This window comes from Silene latifolia, chromosome 11 (genome assembly GCF_048544455.1).
Source record: "Silene latifolia isolate original U9 population chromosome 11, ASM4854445v1, whole genome shotgun sequence".
NCBI lineage: Eukaryota > Viridiplantae > Streptophyta > Magnoliopsida > Caryophyllales > Caryophyllaceae > Silene > Silene latifolia.
This window is the reverse complement of record NC_133536.1, coordinates 166129283-166147248: the sequence shown is the minus strand read 5'-3', so window position 1 is coordinate 166147248 and position 17966 is coordinate 166129283. Positions and strand designations below refer to the sequence as shown.

Below are 17966 nucleotides of genomic sequence, written 5' to 3'. Positions count from 1 at the left end.
TGAGTACCGAGCTATGCGCGCAGCTACATGTGAGGTGAAATGGTTGCGAGGTATATTGAGTTTCTTTCACGTTCCTATCAATTCTCCTGCCCGTCTTCATTGTGATAATAGTGCGGCATTACATCTTGCCCGTAATCCTATTTTTCATGAGCGTACTAAGCACATTGAGCTCGATTGTCATTTTGTACGGGATGCGATCCAAGATGGTCTTATTTCTCCGACTTATGTTCATACATCTAATCAAGTTGCGGACATTTTAACTAAGGCGCTGGGTGTGCGTCAGTTTATGCATTTGTTATCCCGGGTGGGCGTTGTTGATCCCCACGCTCCACCTTGAGGAGGGGTGTTGAGATATCGTAAGATATCGAGTCGAGTCCATATTGTCAAATACCGAGTCCATAACTTGTATTGTATTATGGGAAGTTTCCTTATTCCGTCTAGTGTTTTTTAGCATGTCCTTATGTATATATACATATGTCCTTGGTACGTTGTAACACACATATATGCAAATATCAATATACAGTTTTCCATATACAATTTCTACAACAGAATTCATATATGCATAGAAGCTTAAATCATTTTGTCTACGTTCTTTCTGGTTTAATTTAAATTAATTTTAGTTCATCTCCTATTCAGTTTAGTTAAACTTCATTCAGTTTATCTCTTTACTAATTAACTATTATTTCAACTCTATTCAGTTCAGCTCAACTCCTAAATTCCTATAGCTTGCTATCGGTACGGATTGTGGGTTCACATGTCTATCCAAAATTCCAAATGAAAAACAATACCATAGCGTGACTTTAAACATATTAAGCACATATGAATATGATGATTTACTATTGAAATAACACTCTCCAAAAAAAAAAAAAAGTGAGATAAAGAAAAGAAAGTGGCAGACAAGAAATGTCAAGAACTCCACATATATTACCTTCCTCCCCCAACTAGTTATCGAAACGTATCCGCAATTCTTCACCCCCTATAATAAAATACGGAGCAACAGACAAAATTTCATACGCTTTTTAAAAATTAAAACTGAAATTAAAATACAAAATAATATCCATCCATTTTGTCAAACCTTAAATACTTAAAAAATTATGTCCATAAATTACAATATTACAATTATTAATTTCATTCCCTTTTTATTTAAACCTAATTTTAATTCTCTTTCCTTTTGCCGTCTCTCCATTTTTGTTTCTATATTTTACTCATTTGAAAAATTCCACCATTTCTTCTCACTCTACTCTCTCCTCTCCGTCTATTTAAACCTCTCGTCTCACACCATTTTCAGTTACCAAATCAATTCAAATTAAAACAGACTCACTTCATAACTGTATATACACACATATATTCTTAATTCTTAATTAATTAATTGATTAATTAATTAATTCAATATGATAGCTTACATAGAGCATAGTTCCCGGCAAAACGACGTCATTGAAACCGAAAACGACGCCGTACCAGCGTACAAGGAGGTGTTGAAGGATATTCAAGGGAGTGTGGAGTACGATTCAATGGTGACCGCCTTACTCGGTAAGGATTTCGGTGGTATGGTTAAAACCAAACCACTGGCGGTTATTCGTCCGGCTAACTCATCCGACGTGTCGGTCACTATCAGGTCAGCCGCCACGTCGAATAATCTGACCGTTGCAGCGAGGGGCAACGGTCACTCAATAAACGGTCAGGCGATGGCGGACAGGGGTCTAGTCATCGATATGCGGGCATTAGGGGACCACAATCCCGTAAACGTCGTAGTTTCGGGGGGTGGAGGTGGGGCCCCTTACGCTGACGTCAGCGGAGGGGCATTGTGGGAAGATGTGTTGAAACGGTGCGTTTCAGAGCATGGGTTGGCGCCGAGGTCGTGGACAGATTACTTGGCGTTGACGGTTGGTGGAACGCTTTCTAACGGAGGGGTTAGTGGTCAGGCGTTTCGGTATGGACCACAAACGTCGAATGTGACCGAGTTGGAGGTCGTTATGGGTACGGGTGAAATTGTCATCTGCTCACAGAGTGTGAGGCCTGACCTCTTTTTTTCTACTCTTGGTGGCCTTGGACAGTTTGGGGTCATTACTCGTGCACGTATTCCTCTTCAAACTGCTCCCGATATGGTAACTTTTGTTTATTTTTTGGAACCCCGTTTTGGTAAATTTTAAACTAATTGGTCTCTGATATCGAAATAAATTAGACGATGTCATAATGACATCATCATAAGATTCAATTGATATGATATAAACAGCTGATTACACTAGACGGATAAGGTTCCGCTATATTACGATTTTATACGAATATTACATGAAATGTACCTTCAGCATAAAATCACAACCTAGGTCTCCCTTGCGACGGGTCGGATCTTGTGACGGGTATTTTGTGAGTGGAAATGGGTAGAAGGGACAAGGTGGACACCCACCCATGTGCTCCTTCTCTCACCCCTATGGGTTTTTTGTGAGACAATATGATACTCGTCTCTTGTTTGTGACGGATACCCTCCGTCGCAAATAAGAATTTGCGATTACCGAATTCCTGTTTTAGCCAAACACAGTGTAAAATGACGTTATACAGGAAATCTGGCGTGTATTAATGTGACGACGGTTTAATGGACTGATTTTATATTATTTTATTAATTTGTGGTCGTATCAGAAAATCTAAACTATAATATCAAGGGATATCCAATTAACAATGTTGTTTTTGTGATCTTTTCTGTTACTGATGTTTTTTTTTCCCTTTTTTTTGGTGGTTAGGTGAGATGGATAAGGCTTGTATACGCCGAGTTCGACGAGTTCGCCCAGGATGCCGAGTTTCTGGTGAGTCAACCCGAGAGCGACACTTTTAATTACGTGGAAGGGTTCGTCTTCGTCAACAGCGATGACCCGGTGAACGGGTGGCCTTTCGTGACATTAGACCCTGTTCATCAACCTTTTAACCCGGATTTCATCCCTCCGAATTCCGGACCGGTTCTCTACTGCCTTGAACTCGCCCTTCATTTCAACCACAACGACCATCCACCCACCGTGGACGCGGTAATTAATCATTAATCATTAACTTTAATTCTTTACCACTCAACATTTCAATTACTAAATCATAATTCACCGAAATAAGTTTACACAATTAAGTACATTCAGTGATTGCTAATCATCACTAATTATGAAATTTATGCGTTACTTTTACTTTTAGTTTTTTTAAGTCGTGCTCTTATTTATCTGCTACTACAAGCGTGGGATTAAAATCTGACAGAAACTATGCTCCCGCTTTTACCAACAATGAAAGGTAAGTAAACAGATGGTGAGAAAAACAGTACAATAGTACCTGCAGTCCAGCATTTTTGTGGTTAAATTTTGGACGTGTAGTTTTTTGGTATGTTAAAATGAAGTAAAAAAAAAAAAAAAAAAGACTGGCTTTGACTTGGAAAATTAAAAGGGGTTTACTTTAGTGTGGGGTCAATGTATGTGGTGGGCCCTTTTATTAATCTGTTTGACCAGTAACTTAGACTTGGGTAGGGGCCGGCCCCGGCCTTCGCATTTTTTTTAACACCCGGAGTTGCACGAGGGAGGGAGTCAGTCACTTAGTTACATTTACGTGATTGTCCTTTCCCTATTTCCCATTTTCCCTCGCTATTTAAATATTTTTATCTTATACTTAATTTATGTCACTTTTATTTTTGAATTTGTAGCTAATTAGTACCAGTACCCGAAAATTGTTTTACTTAAATTTCTACGGCTTCAGAATTAAGGGGATTATCGAATATCTGCTAATTTGTAGCCAACTATTTTGTCAGTAGTTGAAAAATTTGAAATGAGTACTCCTTATGTTCCAGTGATATGTTTACACTTCTTTATTTCGTGAGGGAGAAATAAAGAAAGTGTAAATATATCACTGGAACGGAGGGAGTAAGAATTAAGAAGAGTATTAAATGTCTATTTTAGTAATGCTCTAAACAATTTTTTTTGGTCTAGATTTGGTTTTTACTCGCAAGGTAAGTACGTAATCCCGCAGATTTCGAATAATTGACGTTTTTATCATTAAAATTTGTCTAATTTGAAGATTTTTACTTGAACAATTCTTGCTCCGCCACTTTTTAGTCGTAAATGCAATTGAAAAGTTTCTGGTATTTATAATGGTCCCGCTAAATATCGTAAACTAGATTACCAATTTTCCATATTAAACTAAAATTAGTAGGAAGTTGATTAAGTAAAGCAAGTAAAGAGTTGCGGCTTCAACTAGGAGTCGAAGAATAATGTGTGAAACAGACTATACGATCATGTAATGTAATCTTCCATTGGATTTTCTGACACCATAACGTATCGAAACTGCCATGCAATGAAACTGATTCCTTTCCCTCACTAAATTCCAAATGCAACTTTTACTTTAATACCCCTGTTTTCTTCACTTCCTTGTGGTATCCCTCTCTTTATCTTTTCTCTCATCATGGCTATTTCTGTCATTTCCTTACTCACTCCCCACCAACAGCATTTGCTGTCGTCTTGCTGATGATTGAGATTTTCCGTTGACGCCCTGGTCCCCTCTTCTTCCCTCCAATTATAATATTTTAAAATGTTTCTTATTTTTCAAAGCATTTATTTTTACATTGACCCGATTAATCCGAATGTGACCAGAAACCTCTACCGACCTCTACCGACCTATTCCGATCCAAATCTTTATGTTTCAAATTAGCTCTTATAAGTAGATAATTTTTACTGTATATACAAAATTTCATTTGAGACTGTCTTATTTTTTAAATAATTTTTTTTTAAGTTATGTGGCTTATTTCATGATGTTTGTATTGACTAATCAATCTATTTATTTCATTTTAAACATTTTGATTAAAATATTTCTTACATATATTTTGAATAAATGTATGAAAATAAAATGAATGGAGGAAATAAGTTATAAGTTTAAGACGATTTTGAGTATTCCTGAATTAAGCAACCTTTCCTGAACTCAAACATACTCAGAATGAGGTGAAGAGAAACAAATAGACCGTTATTCGATGTAATTAACTGGTGAAAGTGGGATGAAATTACAGGAAGTTGAGAGATTAATTGGAGGGCTAAGTTTTGTGAGGGGACTACGGTTCGAGATGGAGGTAAGCTACATGGAGTTCCTGCTAAGAGTGAAAAAAGCAGAGCAGCATGCTACAGCAACAGGAATATGGGACGCACCACACCCATGGTTAAACCTGTTTGTATCAAAACGTGATATTGCTGATTTTGATCAGACTCTGTTCAAGACCATCCTCAAAGATGGTATTGGTGGCCCAATGCTGGTCTACCCTCTTCTTGCTTCCAGGTCACCTCTCTTTCTCTCTTCTCACCTCATTTATTTCTTAATTTTTCGTTTTTTAGTGTATTGTTACTCGTCAAAATTAACTCTCGCCTGTTTATTTTTAAAAACCGTCATTTGTCATTTTGGTGTTAATCCAAAAATGACGATATTTCTCAAGTAAAAACATACGGAGTTACAGAAAGACGATCCATTAAACAGCTATCCTATTGATTGATGCTTACAAAAGTAAAGTTAAATTGTAGTAGTCCCTATTGTTGTTTTGGTATAGGTTTTGTTTTGATCCTAATTTTGTTTGGTGTGTGATTACAAAGATGTCTTAGTGTTTAGGAATATTTCCACTTGGTTTGAAATAGTTTCCTATGGACCACAAAAGCATCAAATTTACTTGATATAGAAAGGCATATAGAGGATTGGTTTAAGCCTAAAGAAAACTCTCATAAATAGTTGCTCAAAATTTGTATTATTATGACCTCCACTTGAAAATGTGGGACATAGATTTATTTAACAAGAATGATTATAGTTCATTCATTGTACTGCATTACAAAATCTCCTTGTTTAATTTTTACCCGCCTATCCACTTATTCACCTTAATCTTTTTGAAAGCAATTTCGTGTAGTTTCATCAAAGTGGACCTCTCGTTTTGGTTTTATTGGTCATGAATTGTGACAACAAACAACCTTTGATCTTAAGATTTTAGGCATGGGTCACCGTGGTTATGTCAAAGGCATGTTAACGTGTCATCTTGCCATTCCCCGAAATTGGTAATACAACACGTGTTCATTTGTGGGAGGGGGCTATAATATCTTGGTTGCCTTCTAACATTGTCTACATTGAAAGTTTTGATTTGCCAACTAATTTGTCTTATGATAGGAATTTGTAGGAAGGGTGGTTAAGATTTTGTGTGTGACTTTGATTGTGTCAAGTCTCTTAAACTTCACCACATTTTGGCACATTTTATCTATTTTTCAGTCCTTGTTTCTAGAACTTAACATAATTGGAGAAAAAGACAATATTCAGTGGTAGAGCTAGAGGGTCTAGCAGAGGCGCTCGCCTTCGTTGGTAGTTAAAATTTTTGAAGTTTTTAGTCAAAACTTTTCAACTTTTTTCGAGTTTTCCTTGAATCATTACCCATTTGCCCTAGCTGAAATGTAACTCAAGTTTTTAGATTCAAATAAAAGTAATATTTTGGAATATAGTTATCATCAAATAATACACTAATTTTTTTCTTTAACTTGAAATTTTGGTGTACTATATTTTGTATATAAGTATAGAAAGAAGTGATCCTGTTTACAACTCCCACCTCAAATTGTAGGCTAATTAGGTAAAGCAATATACAGTAGTTGTAAGTTGTATAGTACTCTTGTCTCAGTATCTCCATAGAATCTCACATTCTAAAAGAAGGCATTTGGTGCGTCACATGTATTGGATATTTCGTGCATGTCACTCACATGTTTGTATATTTCGTCTAACCGTACCCATACAGATAGTATGTACCTAAATACCTCTGTTTTTGGTCCCCATCAACAACATGATACAAACTCACAGTACACAATGAAAAAAAAAATATCAAAGATTTTATACTATGGAACCAACAAGATAGAAGAATCCGAGTATATATAAGTATACAATAGTTTTGGAATGTGAAATAACTTATTTTTATTCCTGTACAATGAAAATTTCGTATTTTTATTTTCCTTTACTCCTATTATTCAACCCCTTTTAAGAATTAAAGATCCTGTTGCACGAATAGATTTCTAGACTTTTACTAAGGTGTACTAAAGTAAGCTTCTTATTTGAAATCTTTTTTATTCTTTGTCACGCAAAATAACCGCAAAAGGTTATTAGCCGATTATCTATTATCATGCTCATCCTTTTATGTTGAGGTCAAATGGTCAATGTCTAAAGTCTTGATGCGAGTTGTACCATTCATCCCAATAACAAAGTGTTTGAACCAAGATTTCTTACTCCATCCTATTTTTCTTCCCCCTCTTTTTTTTTAATATTTATTTCTTTCTGAAAAAAAAAGGATAGGCTAGAAAAGACACCATAATTTGTTTTGACCCCAGCTCTTTGGTGGTGTGACCTTTCCTGGTGTGACCCCAAGAGTGTATCAGTTTTTATCTATACGTATAACATATGCGTATGGGCACTTTGCCATTTATTTGTTTAATTTTTACTGAAGCACTTCATATCTGCTAACAGTTTCTTTTGATTTTCTTGACAAAATGCCAAATTGTTTGGCAGAACTGGACCTTTCAGATCCAGGATTTTATAATACTTGATTCATTCTTTTTGGACATTTTGTAGGATAGAAAATGTGCGCGAGTTGCCTATCCCACTTGCGATTCTTAAACAAAATATTCGTGTTTTATTTTATCGCGAAAAAAGCCTTCTCCACGGAAGACGCATGTGCCCCCTAATAGCTCTCCCGTTGGCGAGGCTTTTGCGTTTGTGACATTATATTTGTGCCTCCTATTTATATACTCCCTTTGTAATTTTTGAATTTTTATTACATCGTTCAAATTAGATGACTGAATATCATCAAGTTAACATAGGTTACATTGTCTTAATTACTCTTCTCTTTGTTTAAATAGGTGGGATAACCGAAGCTCAGTCGTAATCCCCGAAGGAGAAATATTTTACCTAGTTGCATTGCTCCGGTTCACGCCACCATACCCAGAGGGTCCTCCTGTGGCGGAATTAGTGGCTCAAAACAGGCAGATTGTTCGGCAATGTAGCAAGAAAGGGTATGATTTCAAGTTGTATTTTCCTCATTATCATAGTCAAGAGGAATGGAAGCAACACTTTGGGAATAAATGGCCCAGATTTGTCCAAAGGAAGTCAATGTTTGATCCAATGGCTATCCTGGCTCCTGGTCAGAAAATCTTCTCTAGGACTCGTCACATTAGCTAGCTAGCTATTGTATTAGTGGAAGAGTTGTTAATTTTTAATTAATTAAATGGAAATAATTATGGTTTTTTATTTATTTTCTAAATTGGCATGAAGTACCCTAGGGCGTAAATTTGCCTGTAGTTCCTTACAAAAACATTATGAAGCAATGTAAATGTATTTTTTTTTCGTAATAGAGTTAATTCTCACATTTTTTTCTCAATTGAATCAATTTCCTTCTATTTATTTTCCATTGATGAAATATATCCTAAAATTTGTCATGCCTTAGCTCGACTATAGACCTAATGAAAAGCCTTAAATTCCAACAATTGCATGCGTATACGGATATACTCACCCCCATCCACACCAAAGATAACACTTATTTTGGGGATGATCTTTAAGACGATACTTTAACCGTATTTTTCTTCATTTATACGCAATTTTTCGTACAAAATTAAAATTTCGTGAAAGACATTTCTATAGCAAATATATAACTTTGAAGCATATGTGAAACCTCGCAATGATAATAATTACAAATAAACATGCAATGGAAAAAATATGGGTTTTTAATAATTTTTAAAATAAAATACGTGGAATCACCATAAACAAGTAAAATGGCAACATAAGTAAAGTACTACAAGCGAAAATAAAGTGTATAGCAAGAGGAATCATATCTCTCAAAACAAGAAGTGTCAAAAGTGAGTCTAAGTTAATCATAAGGTAAACACCTATTACTATCGACGCTCGCTAGCTCACACAAGTCTTCACTCCAGTAACACCGACTTCAACCTCTTCATTCATTAAAATGAATATCACAATCAGTGAGGAGTAACTCGAGATTCTCCTTGCCATACTAAATTAAAATACGCATAAGTAAGAGCATTTCAAGCATGTTTCAACATAGGAAAACAACTTAAACACCATGACATGAGAATGAGTAGTATTCAATACATGTATAGTCAACCACCAACAATGGCATAAAAGATATTTATATGAAATAATCCAATCAAACCATCCATACAAACATAGAATCCAGTCCCATGGTAAATGACATGTACAAAACGGACAGATTTAGATAAGACAAGACATAATTGTCCCGGTAGGCCGACAATCATATAAGACGATCCTAGTCGAAACCTGGCGCCAGAGTACTCTCGGGATAAATATGCCTTGATTCGACAAACGATAAACATATCACACCCGAGACCCGAACGTGACACATACAGTTGTACCAGAGATCGAGTAACCTAAATTCGGAACGTGACACATACAACCATATCAAGGTCTGAAAGAAAGCAGAAGAATAACTTCAATCCCGAACGTGTCACATACAACCGTACCAGGGGTCCAAAAGAAGGCAAAGAAAAGGTCAAGCTAGTGGTCATTGCACAATCTCAACACCTCGCATGAGTACATTTGACGACCTGGTCGACCAATGCTACGCGTTCGCCTCCCAACAACGTTGTCATACTTACACTACCATATACAAACACACATGAAATGTACTCTTATAACTTAGACATTAAGTGAAACAAGCAATAAGGGCACACAATCAATAAGAGTTAGACTAAAACAAACCAAACACGATTTTAATGACAAAACATGGTAAACATGGCAATCTTAAGTCAAACATAAAAAAACCGTCTCTTATCATGTGAATGGGACATAAACACAATGTTCCAACGATAAAAAAAAAGTGTTAACATGCATCACATAAGTATTAGAGCAAGTATTACAAGCGTAATCAATGAGAACATAAATCTGAATACCAAACAACAAGTTTAGATCCCCTCTACAACAAGCTAATGATCAATTCTAAACGGTTCTAAACATCAGAATGAGGTGATTACAAGTGGAGGTGATAAATTATCCTTGTACGGTTCTAAGGTAGGTCACATGCCCAAAACAAGCAAGAAACGAGGAAGATATGACCATTTTACGAAAATGCGGAGGTGAAGGAAAAGTTTTGCCCTCGACCCTGCGCGGGCCAAACTCATTTTACTCCGATTCAATATCTGAACCCGCTCCGGTCCAACAGGATCCACGCAAATTGAGGTCATTCTGCTCTGCTTCAGTGCCTGAACCCGCCGTGGTCTAACTGAACTAGCGCTTGTTTAGGCCGATTTTTACCCAATTTCATATTAGCATCAAAACGGCTCAACCTGCTGCACAGATTAGCTGTTGTGTGTTTCATTCCATCACTAAAGTCCTAAAAATATCGTTTGATATACATAGAAACCTAGGGTGTCGTCATTATGAGACATCAGGAGTTGATTTTGCTCATCTCTCACTCTCACTCTCTCTCTTGCATTTTTAGAATATGTCCATACTCAGCCGACATTACGTGCTTCATCAATCTATCATGTAAGCCTGATTTATATATCGTGGTTCTGTCATTGTGCATTAAATAGACCAACCAATTTGACAAACTCCACATCAATCAATCAATCAATCAATCTAGTTATTAATGAATCCTTGGTTTACGCAAGGGCACTCTTCACACATAAGGGTTGTTTGGTTACCCATTTTAAAACACAAGAATTGCAATTCATGAGATTTACAAAAAGGTCGAGTTGTTTATTTGTCCCAAATCACATGAATTGAAGTTCTAGAGGAGTATGGAACTCCAATTCCTCTCTGATGTGGGAAGTTTCTTACCTATGTCTCCCTAGGTAAGTGGGAATTCCTGTGGAATTCACTTCCCACATTCCAACCAAATAACTTTCTTCGATTTCACGTGATTTACAAAATCTGGGATCTCTTAATTCCTTTGAACTTCAATAACTCTTAACGAACCAAACGACTCCATAGTTTCGAGTAACCAACTAAAACCAACTTTAGTTTAATCTCGTGGCCCTAACATGTAAGTCTGAGAGTGTTATCAACCCGTCTTTTAATTTGTTAATACTGTGCCTTCTATTTATTTTTTACACTTTTATCACGTTTTTTTTTTACACATTTTATAGATTTGGTATGGTCTTCATAATTCCATAACCATATGATCTAAACTTTAATTAGTCAAGCAAACCTGCCTTGACACTTTGAAAGAACGCACAAACTATAATACCCCTATTTGCCAAAGAGAATTTAACAGGACCTTTCATAGTAATTAAGGGCATTACCACCCCGGTTGCCCGAGATAGCACATATAAAATTAAAAATAAAGGAAATATTATAATACTCTTATTAAATGTGATAACAATACGATTGCAGCTCCGAAACACAAGTCCTAAAATATGTCAAAATGTAAAATATTTGAAATAAAAGCCCTCGGATTTACACAAATCCCTACACGCAATAACTATCAACCATCATCTGCTAAAACCCACTGCATAACATTTGCCGAAAATATCAAATGGATCACAGCAGAGTTACAAACATAATCAAGGTCACTATCAACTAATACAAATGATCACATACAAATAGATACACAATAATATAGCTCAACCACAACAACTGCATCACATCATCCTTTGACTCATCATTTATCGTGTCCGAACCGCTGTGCGGAACACCATCAACTCTCACCGCAACGAGCAGCTCTAACTCAAGCGTGTCTGAACCGTAATGCGGAACATAAATCCACTCACCGCAGTGAGATAACACATATCTTTAATGTGCACATCCTCCTTGTGTACGGGAGCCACAAGGAGCGATCCCGAAGGTGAAGCCAATCTCTTGATATTGCCTCACAAACACAACCCCTGTCACCACAATATAATAAACACAAATATATGATACAAAGCCATCCAATAACATAAACAACAGTAAGCAACATCAATCTCATGTAACCATTCATATTACCGAACTGAGTAGGGAAACCCTAACTTAATAGCAAATCCGCATAAACCCTAGAGATGACTTGAATTCCTCCTCTATGACGTCGTTACCTACATAAATAATGTAATCAACCATCTCAACAAGCCCTACCCACAATAAAAATCTCGTGCACGAGCGACTAAAATAGGTGACTGAAAGCAGTAGCTAAAATAATTTTGGCGATGAAAAGTAGTCGCCAGGTCTTGTCCGCAACCTCTAGTCTCCAAAATAGACACGGTCGACAGATTTTAGTCGCCAATTTAACGACGGAAGGTATAGTCGCCATATCTGCGTTTTAGCGACTACATTCAGTCGCTAAATTAGCAACATATAGTGCTTCAGTCGCCAAATTAGCGACGCTGTTCAGTCGCCAATTAACGATTATTTAGGTGTTTTGTCGCCAATTTAGCGATGCAGTCTAGTCGCCTGTTTGTCGCTTTTAACATTTCATATATCAAAACTCAGCGACAGAATATGGTCGCTAAATTACATCCCGTTGCCAAATTTTTGTCTACATCAGAGGATCAACGACTGATATCCATCGCCATTTGCCCAGATCCGTCGCCAATTCAGCTCTTATTTTGCATGACAATTTTGATTTTGCTCGAGCCAAATAGCTATAAACGTGCAATTAAAACCAACAAACTACCAATAACATGGACAACATACGAGATGACCAATAACAACGTCACATTTTTATACAATTACGAAATCCAAATTCGAGTCACAAGTTTTGAATGCAAATCCAAGTGACATTAAGTCACAAACATAACTAATTGTCCAACAAACCAACGAGACAATAACCTCCCAACTCAACTAATAGGGAAACAAGCTTCCGCTCCACTATCGCCTCCTCCATAAGGATCTTTAGAGTCTTGGTTTTGGGGATGCCAACCATCATTGCAATTGGAGAAATATGTGTTCATCCTCTCCATTTGCTCCTTTATTTTTATTATCTCTTCATCCCTTGTGACCTCCCTTGCATCTCTTTTGGCGGCGGCTTGTCTTGCAGCAGCTTGTCTTGCGGCCTCAAGTTCACCTTGAAGTTGAATCACGATGCTCGGCACATATGTTTGCTTTTGAGAGGAGGGCATTCTCGGTTATGGGGTGTCGTAGTTAAGTTCTTTTACCGATCTGGCTCCATACACCTCCCCCTTGTTGAACACATCCACTAAGTCAAACCAAATCTCATTATCGCACATATCGAAATTCTTCACTTTGCGTTCCTTAAATTGATCCTATAAAAGGGAAACGTTAATGGTTATTAAAGGTTATTTTTTGTATTATAACATGTAATCAAAAGTAATAAAATTGAATAATGATACTTACATATAAAACTTTGGCCATGTTCTTTCTGACTTTTTAGAGCTGAACTGAATGGAGCTGAACTGAACTGAACTGAGCTGAACTGAACTGAATGGAGCTGAGCTGAAACTGAACTTAACTGAACTGAATGGAGCTGAGCTGAACTGAATGGAGCTGAGCTGAACTGAACTAAGCTAGTTAGAGTTGAATTGAACTTAAATAATATGAATATTAATATTAATATTAATACTAAATATAATAATACTAAATATAATAATACTAAATATAATAATAATAATAATAATAATAATATTAATAATAATAATATTAATACTAGTAATTATACTAATTTGAATGATTAACTAGGTAGCCACCATGAACCACGGTTCACCATCAATCTAATTAGGTAAAATAATGGAGCACTGATTTGCCAGATTGATGTTCAAAGTCTAGCCGTTTATCATCCTAATTTGACTGATTAGGTAGCCATCACGAAGCACCAACAATCCTAATTTAATTAATTAGATAAATAAAGATTGACACACCCTAATTTCATCTTTAACAAATAAATAAAATTTGGTTGATTAATGAAAACTAACAAATGATATTAATAATTGATAACAAGTAAATTAATTTATTATTTGATAAATTAGAATCCATGTCGTAAGTTTTAAATCATTTGATCAATTAAATAAAGTTTTAGGGAAAAATACTGATTTAAGAGTTCACTTGGTTCAGTTTTAGGTTAAAAGGATACAAAACAGAACGTTATGAAAAAGGGTATGTGAAAGAGTAAAGTTCATATATGAAAAAAAATAGGTATTAATAATAGTAATATTAAAATTAACAATGTTATTAGTAATATTATTATTAATTAATATTCATATTATTAATAATAATAATAGTAGTAATAGTATTAATTATATTAATATTAATATTATTGATTTTAATAACCATAATATTCATAATAATAACAATAATGAGGATGATTAATTAAGATGATGATGATAATAATAATAACAATAATAACAACAACAACAACAAGAATAACAACAACAACAACAACAACAACAACAATAATAATAATAATAATAATAATAATAATAATAATAATAATAAAAATAATAATAATAATAAAAATAATAAAAAAAATAATAAAAAAATAATAAAAAAAATAAAATAATAATAATAATAATAATAATAATAATAATAATAATAACAATAATAGTAATATTAATAAAAACTATTAAGTTTAAGATTCTCAAAATTAAAATTGGCTGAATTTAGTGGAGCTGAACTGAATGGAGCTGAGCTGAACTGAATGGAGCTGAGCTTAGCTGAATTGAACTGAATAGAGCTGAGCTGAGCTGAACTGAACTAAGCCGAATCGAATCGAATAGAGTGAAATTTGAATCGAAATCGAGTTGAATCGAATGAATAGAGTGATTTGAATCAAGTAGGTGAAAATAAGCGTAAAGAACAGGGCCTTTGTCCTTCTTCTTAGTGAAAACCCTTCCACCCCTAGCTCCCACTTTGGAATGTGTCTCAAGAAAAAGCTCTGAAACCGAGGGCATTTTACCCTTGTTCTTCTTAGTCTTCCGAAAAAATAAAAATAAATTAGCATGTTGCAATTAATAGTTTAAATTTTAAGTTCAAATATAATCTTAATATATTTACTAAATAAATTTACTTACGCTTGACAATACACGATCCATGAAGGATTGGGAACTTCCATAATGAGTCGGCTCAACATGTACCTTTTTCTTTCCTCCCCTTTTGTTGATCTTTGCTTGGGCGGACTTTTCCTTAAATTTGGGGCTATCTCGTTGCTTCATCGATCCCTCGAATGCACTACCTATAATCAATAAAAAACAAAACTATTAGTAGAAAGGCAAAATTTGTAGAAAATTTGAACTAAATTCTACTATGAAAAGTAACTAATTAAATACCTTTCATAAACTCGGGCGCCTTCTTCTCTTTAGATATCTTGTACATGTTATCTCTTAATCGCCTTTTGCCCACGTCATTGCACCTTTCCCAAACTAAACGCTCTACCTCTTGAGGCCACTGAAAGTTTTGCTACACAAAAGAAAATCTTCGTTAGAGAAACAAATAACTAATAAGAAGGAATAATTAGACTAAATTTACAATAAATATAAAAAAAAACTTACTCGGAAGTTATTGAACCATCCCTCCTTGTCTTCGGCACTCACCTTAGACCTACAAGTAACGCTCGTTGTCATCTTTTGCTGAGTACCAGCCGTAACTCCCCGAATGGGAGTTTGATATTTAAACCTGAAAAATTTATGTTAAGTACATAGTTATATTAAAAAAAGTCAACTAAAATAAAATAAAATAAAGAGACGATAATCTTACCAAAGGCCCTACAAATCAAGTATCATCTTATTATCCTCGGTGTATGTGATCGGGTTCTCCTCCTCTTCCTCCTCAATCTCCTCCTCCATAGACTGCTCAACCCAAGTACTCTCCTTCTCCTTCCGTGAACTACGACGGTTCCCCACTAGATCCGCCTCTCAGTCTACCACCTCGACCTCCTGCCATTTATTATCTACAATGAAAATAAATAAAGTGATTAAAAAGTGTTAGTAAAATAAAGCACAATAACATAAAACACAATAATAAATCATAACAATTACATAAAACACCATAATAAATCATAATAATTACATAAAACACACTAATATGTATTTTTTTTTTACCAAATTAGTCTTCTTCATCATCATCTTCATCGTTATCATCATCATTGTCGCCATCTTCATCCTCCTCCTCCTCATCCTCCTCCACGTTAACATCATCCACATCCTCATCCTCTTCATTCTCCTCCTCCTCCTCGTTATCATCATCCACATCTTCACCCTCTTCCCCTTCCTCCATCACCATATGATCATCCACATCCTCTTCCTCCTCTTCTAACTCCTCCCCGACCACTTCTTTCTCATTTACGTAAATAATTTTATCATCAACCAGTGACAAAGTTGCCTTTGATACAATCTCTTCTTAAAAAGGATGTATCAATTTTTGATCGTGCCTTTATTTTAGTGATTGCCACCATTGTTTTTGATGTCTATCATTACTTGCGTTTGGATAAGAAGCGAAATAAACTTGATGAGCTTGATGTGCAAATATAAATGGATCATACTTATAGCAGGTTCGAGTATGATTCACTTCTACGAGTTTGTAACGATCATTGACTCTCATTCCGGCTACGGAATTATCCTTCCATTCACACTTGAATAAGGCGGTTTTATAAGCCCGGTCACGCCCATTATAACACAACTCAAAGATATTCTCTAATATGCCATAATATTCATTGTCATCAAGAGAGGAGATAGTAACACCATAATTGCATCTAGCCTTATTTTTCCCGTAATTGAATGTTTGGAAATTAAACCCATTAACTGAATAATGATTCCACGTTTTAACCTTTCGTAAAGGACCAAATGCCAAACTTCTTATCATATCATTTTTGATATTTAACTCAACTACATGGTTTCGAAACCAGGATGGAAATTGATCCTCATGTTTATTCCAAACATCATCCTTGCTCACATTAGGATGTTCTTTAATGAAATCAGTCACAAATTTCTCTTCATATGACTCTAATATCTCACAACTAGATGGAATTTAAAGGTGAAAACGATTATATTCTTTGTCATCCAAATATCTTATTTCCCCAATTGATGAACAATCTTCATCATCATAACTTTGGAAAAACTCGAGTAAACTTGTGTCAACTTCATCCGCTTTTTCAGTATTCAAGTTATTTTGCTTTCGTTTCTATATGTTTTTCGATGTAAAGAGAGAAAAAATTTGTAATCTCTTCCGTTAAATAGGCATTGCATATAGAACCTTCCACCCGAGTTTTATTACCAATTTTTTTCTTCAAGTGATTAAGAGAAACCTATACAAAATTGATGAGGTTAATGCTAAATTGAATTGATAAGGTTAATTATATAGAACAATAATATTTATAATTGTAATAATATACTAGTTGACTCTTACCTTTCAAATGGATACATCTACCTATATTGGACGGGTCCACCAACTTTTGCTTTATAAGGCAAATGGACCGGAAGATGCTCCATGGAATTAAAAATGAAGGAGGGAAGATCATTTAAAGTTTACATAAAACTTCTGGAATTTGCTCTTCGAGACAAATCATGCCATCAACAGATATAGTCGACGAACATAAATCTCGAAAAAATTGACTAATCTCTGTTACTGCGTTCCACACGGTAGTTGGGAGGAGATGCTTAAATGCAACGGATAATAAGCGCTCCATGAAAACATGACAACTCTACCTTTCAACCCTTGCAACTTTCAGTTTCTTAAGATCAACATAACATTTAAAATCGGATGCATACCTATTAGGAAACTTCAACTTTCGTAACCATTGACACAATACTTTCATTGAGCTTTGTCAAGAGAAAAATAGCTTTTGGCTTAGACGCGTCGTTACGAATGTGATAGGGTTGTCGTATACCCAAATCAAAGATAATTTACCCTATTCTAGGCTAACAAAAAATGAATGCAGTTAGGGAAGTAGGGGTCGATCTCGGGGAAACGGGAGTTGTTAATTAGCTATCATGGAGTGAATTTTATCAAGGTCGATTACGATTGGGGTTTGTCTTGGTGATTTAAAAACAATAGCGAGA

At 35.4% G+C, this 17966-nt stretch overlaps 1 protein-coding gene across 1 annotated transcript; it reads left to right on the top strand.

Moving 5' to 3' along the window:
• The first annotated feature begins 1130 nt into the window (after nucleotides 1-1130).
• LOC141612050 (cytokinin dehydrogenase 7) lies at nucleotides 1131-8389 on the top strand. Its single transcript, XM_074430751.1, has 4 exons — nucleotides 1131-2105; nucleotides 2736-3014; nucleotides 5018-5280; nucleotides 7872-8389. The coding sequence occupies exons 1-4, from the start codon at nucleotides 1392-1394 to the stop codon at nucleotides 8188-8190; spliced, it is 1575 nt and encodes a 524-aa protein (XP_074286852.1). The 5' UTR covers nucleotides 1131-1391; the 3' UTR covers nucleotides 8191-8389.
• Nucleotides 8390-17966: the final 9577 nt, after the last annotated feature.

Coding starts and splice junctions, on each gene's coding strand:
- LOC141612050 (XM_074430751.1), top strand. CDS start 1,392: ATGATAGCTTACATAGAGCATAGTTCCCGGCAAAACGACGTCATTGAA. Junction 2,106..2,735: donor TTCAAACTGCTCCCGATATG/GTAACTTTTGTT, acceptor TTTGGTGGTTAG/GTGAGATGGATAAGGCTTGT. Junction 3,015..5,017: donor ATCCACCCACCGTGGACGCG/GTAATTAATCAT, acceptor ATGAAATTACAG/GAAGTTGAGAGATTAATTGG.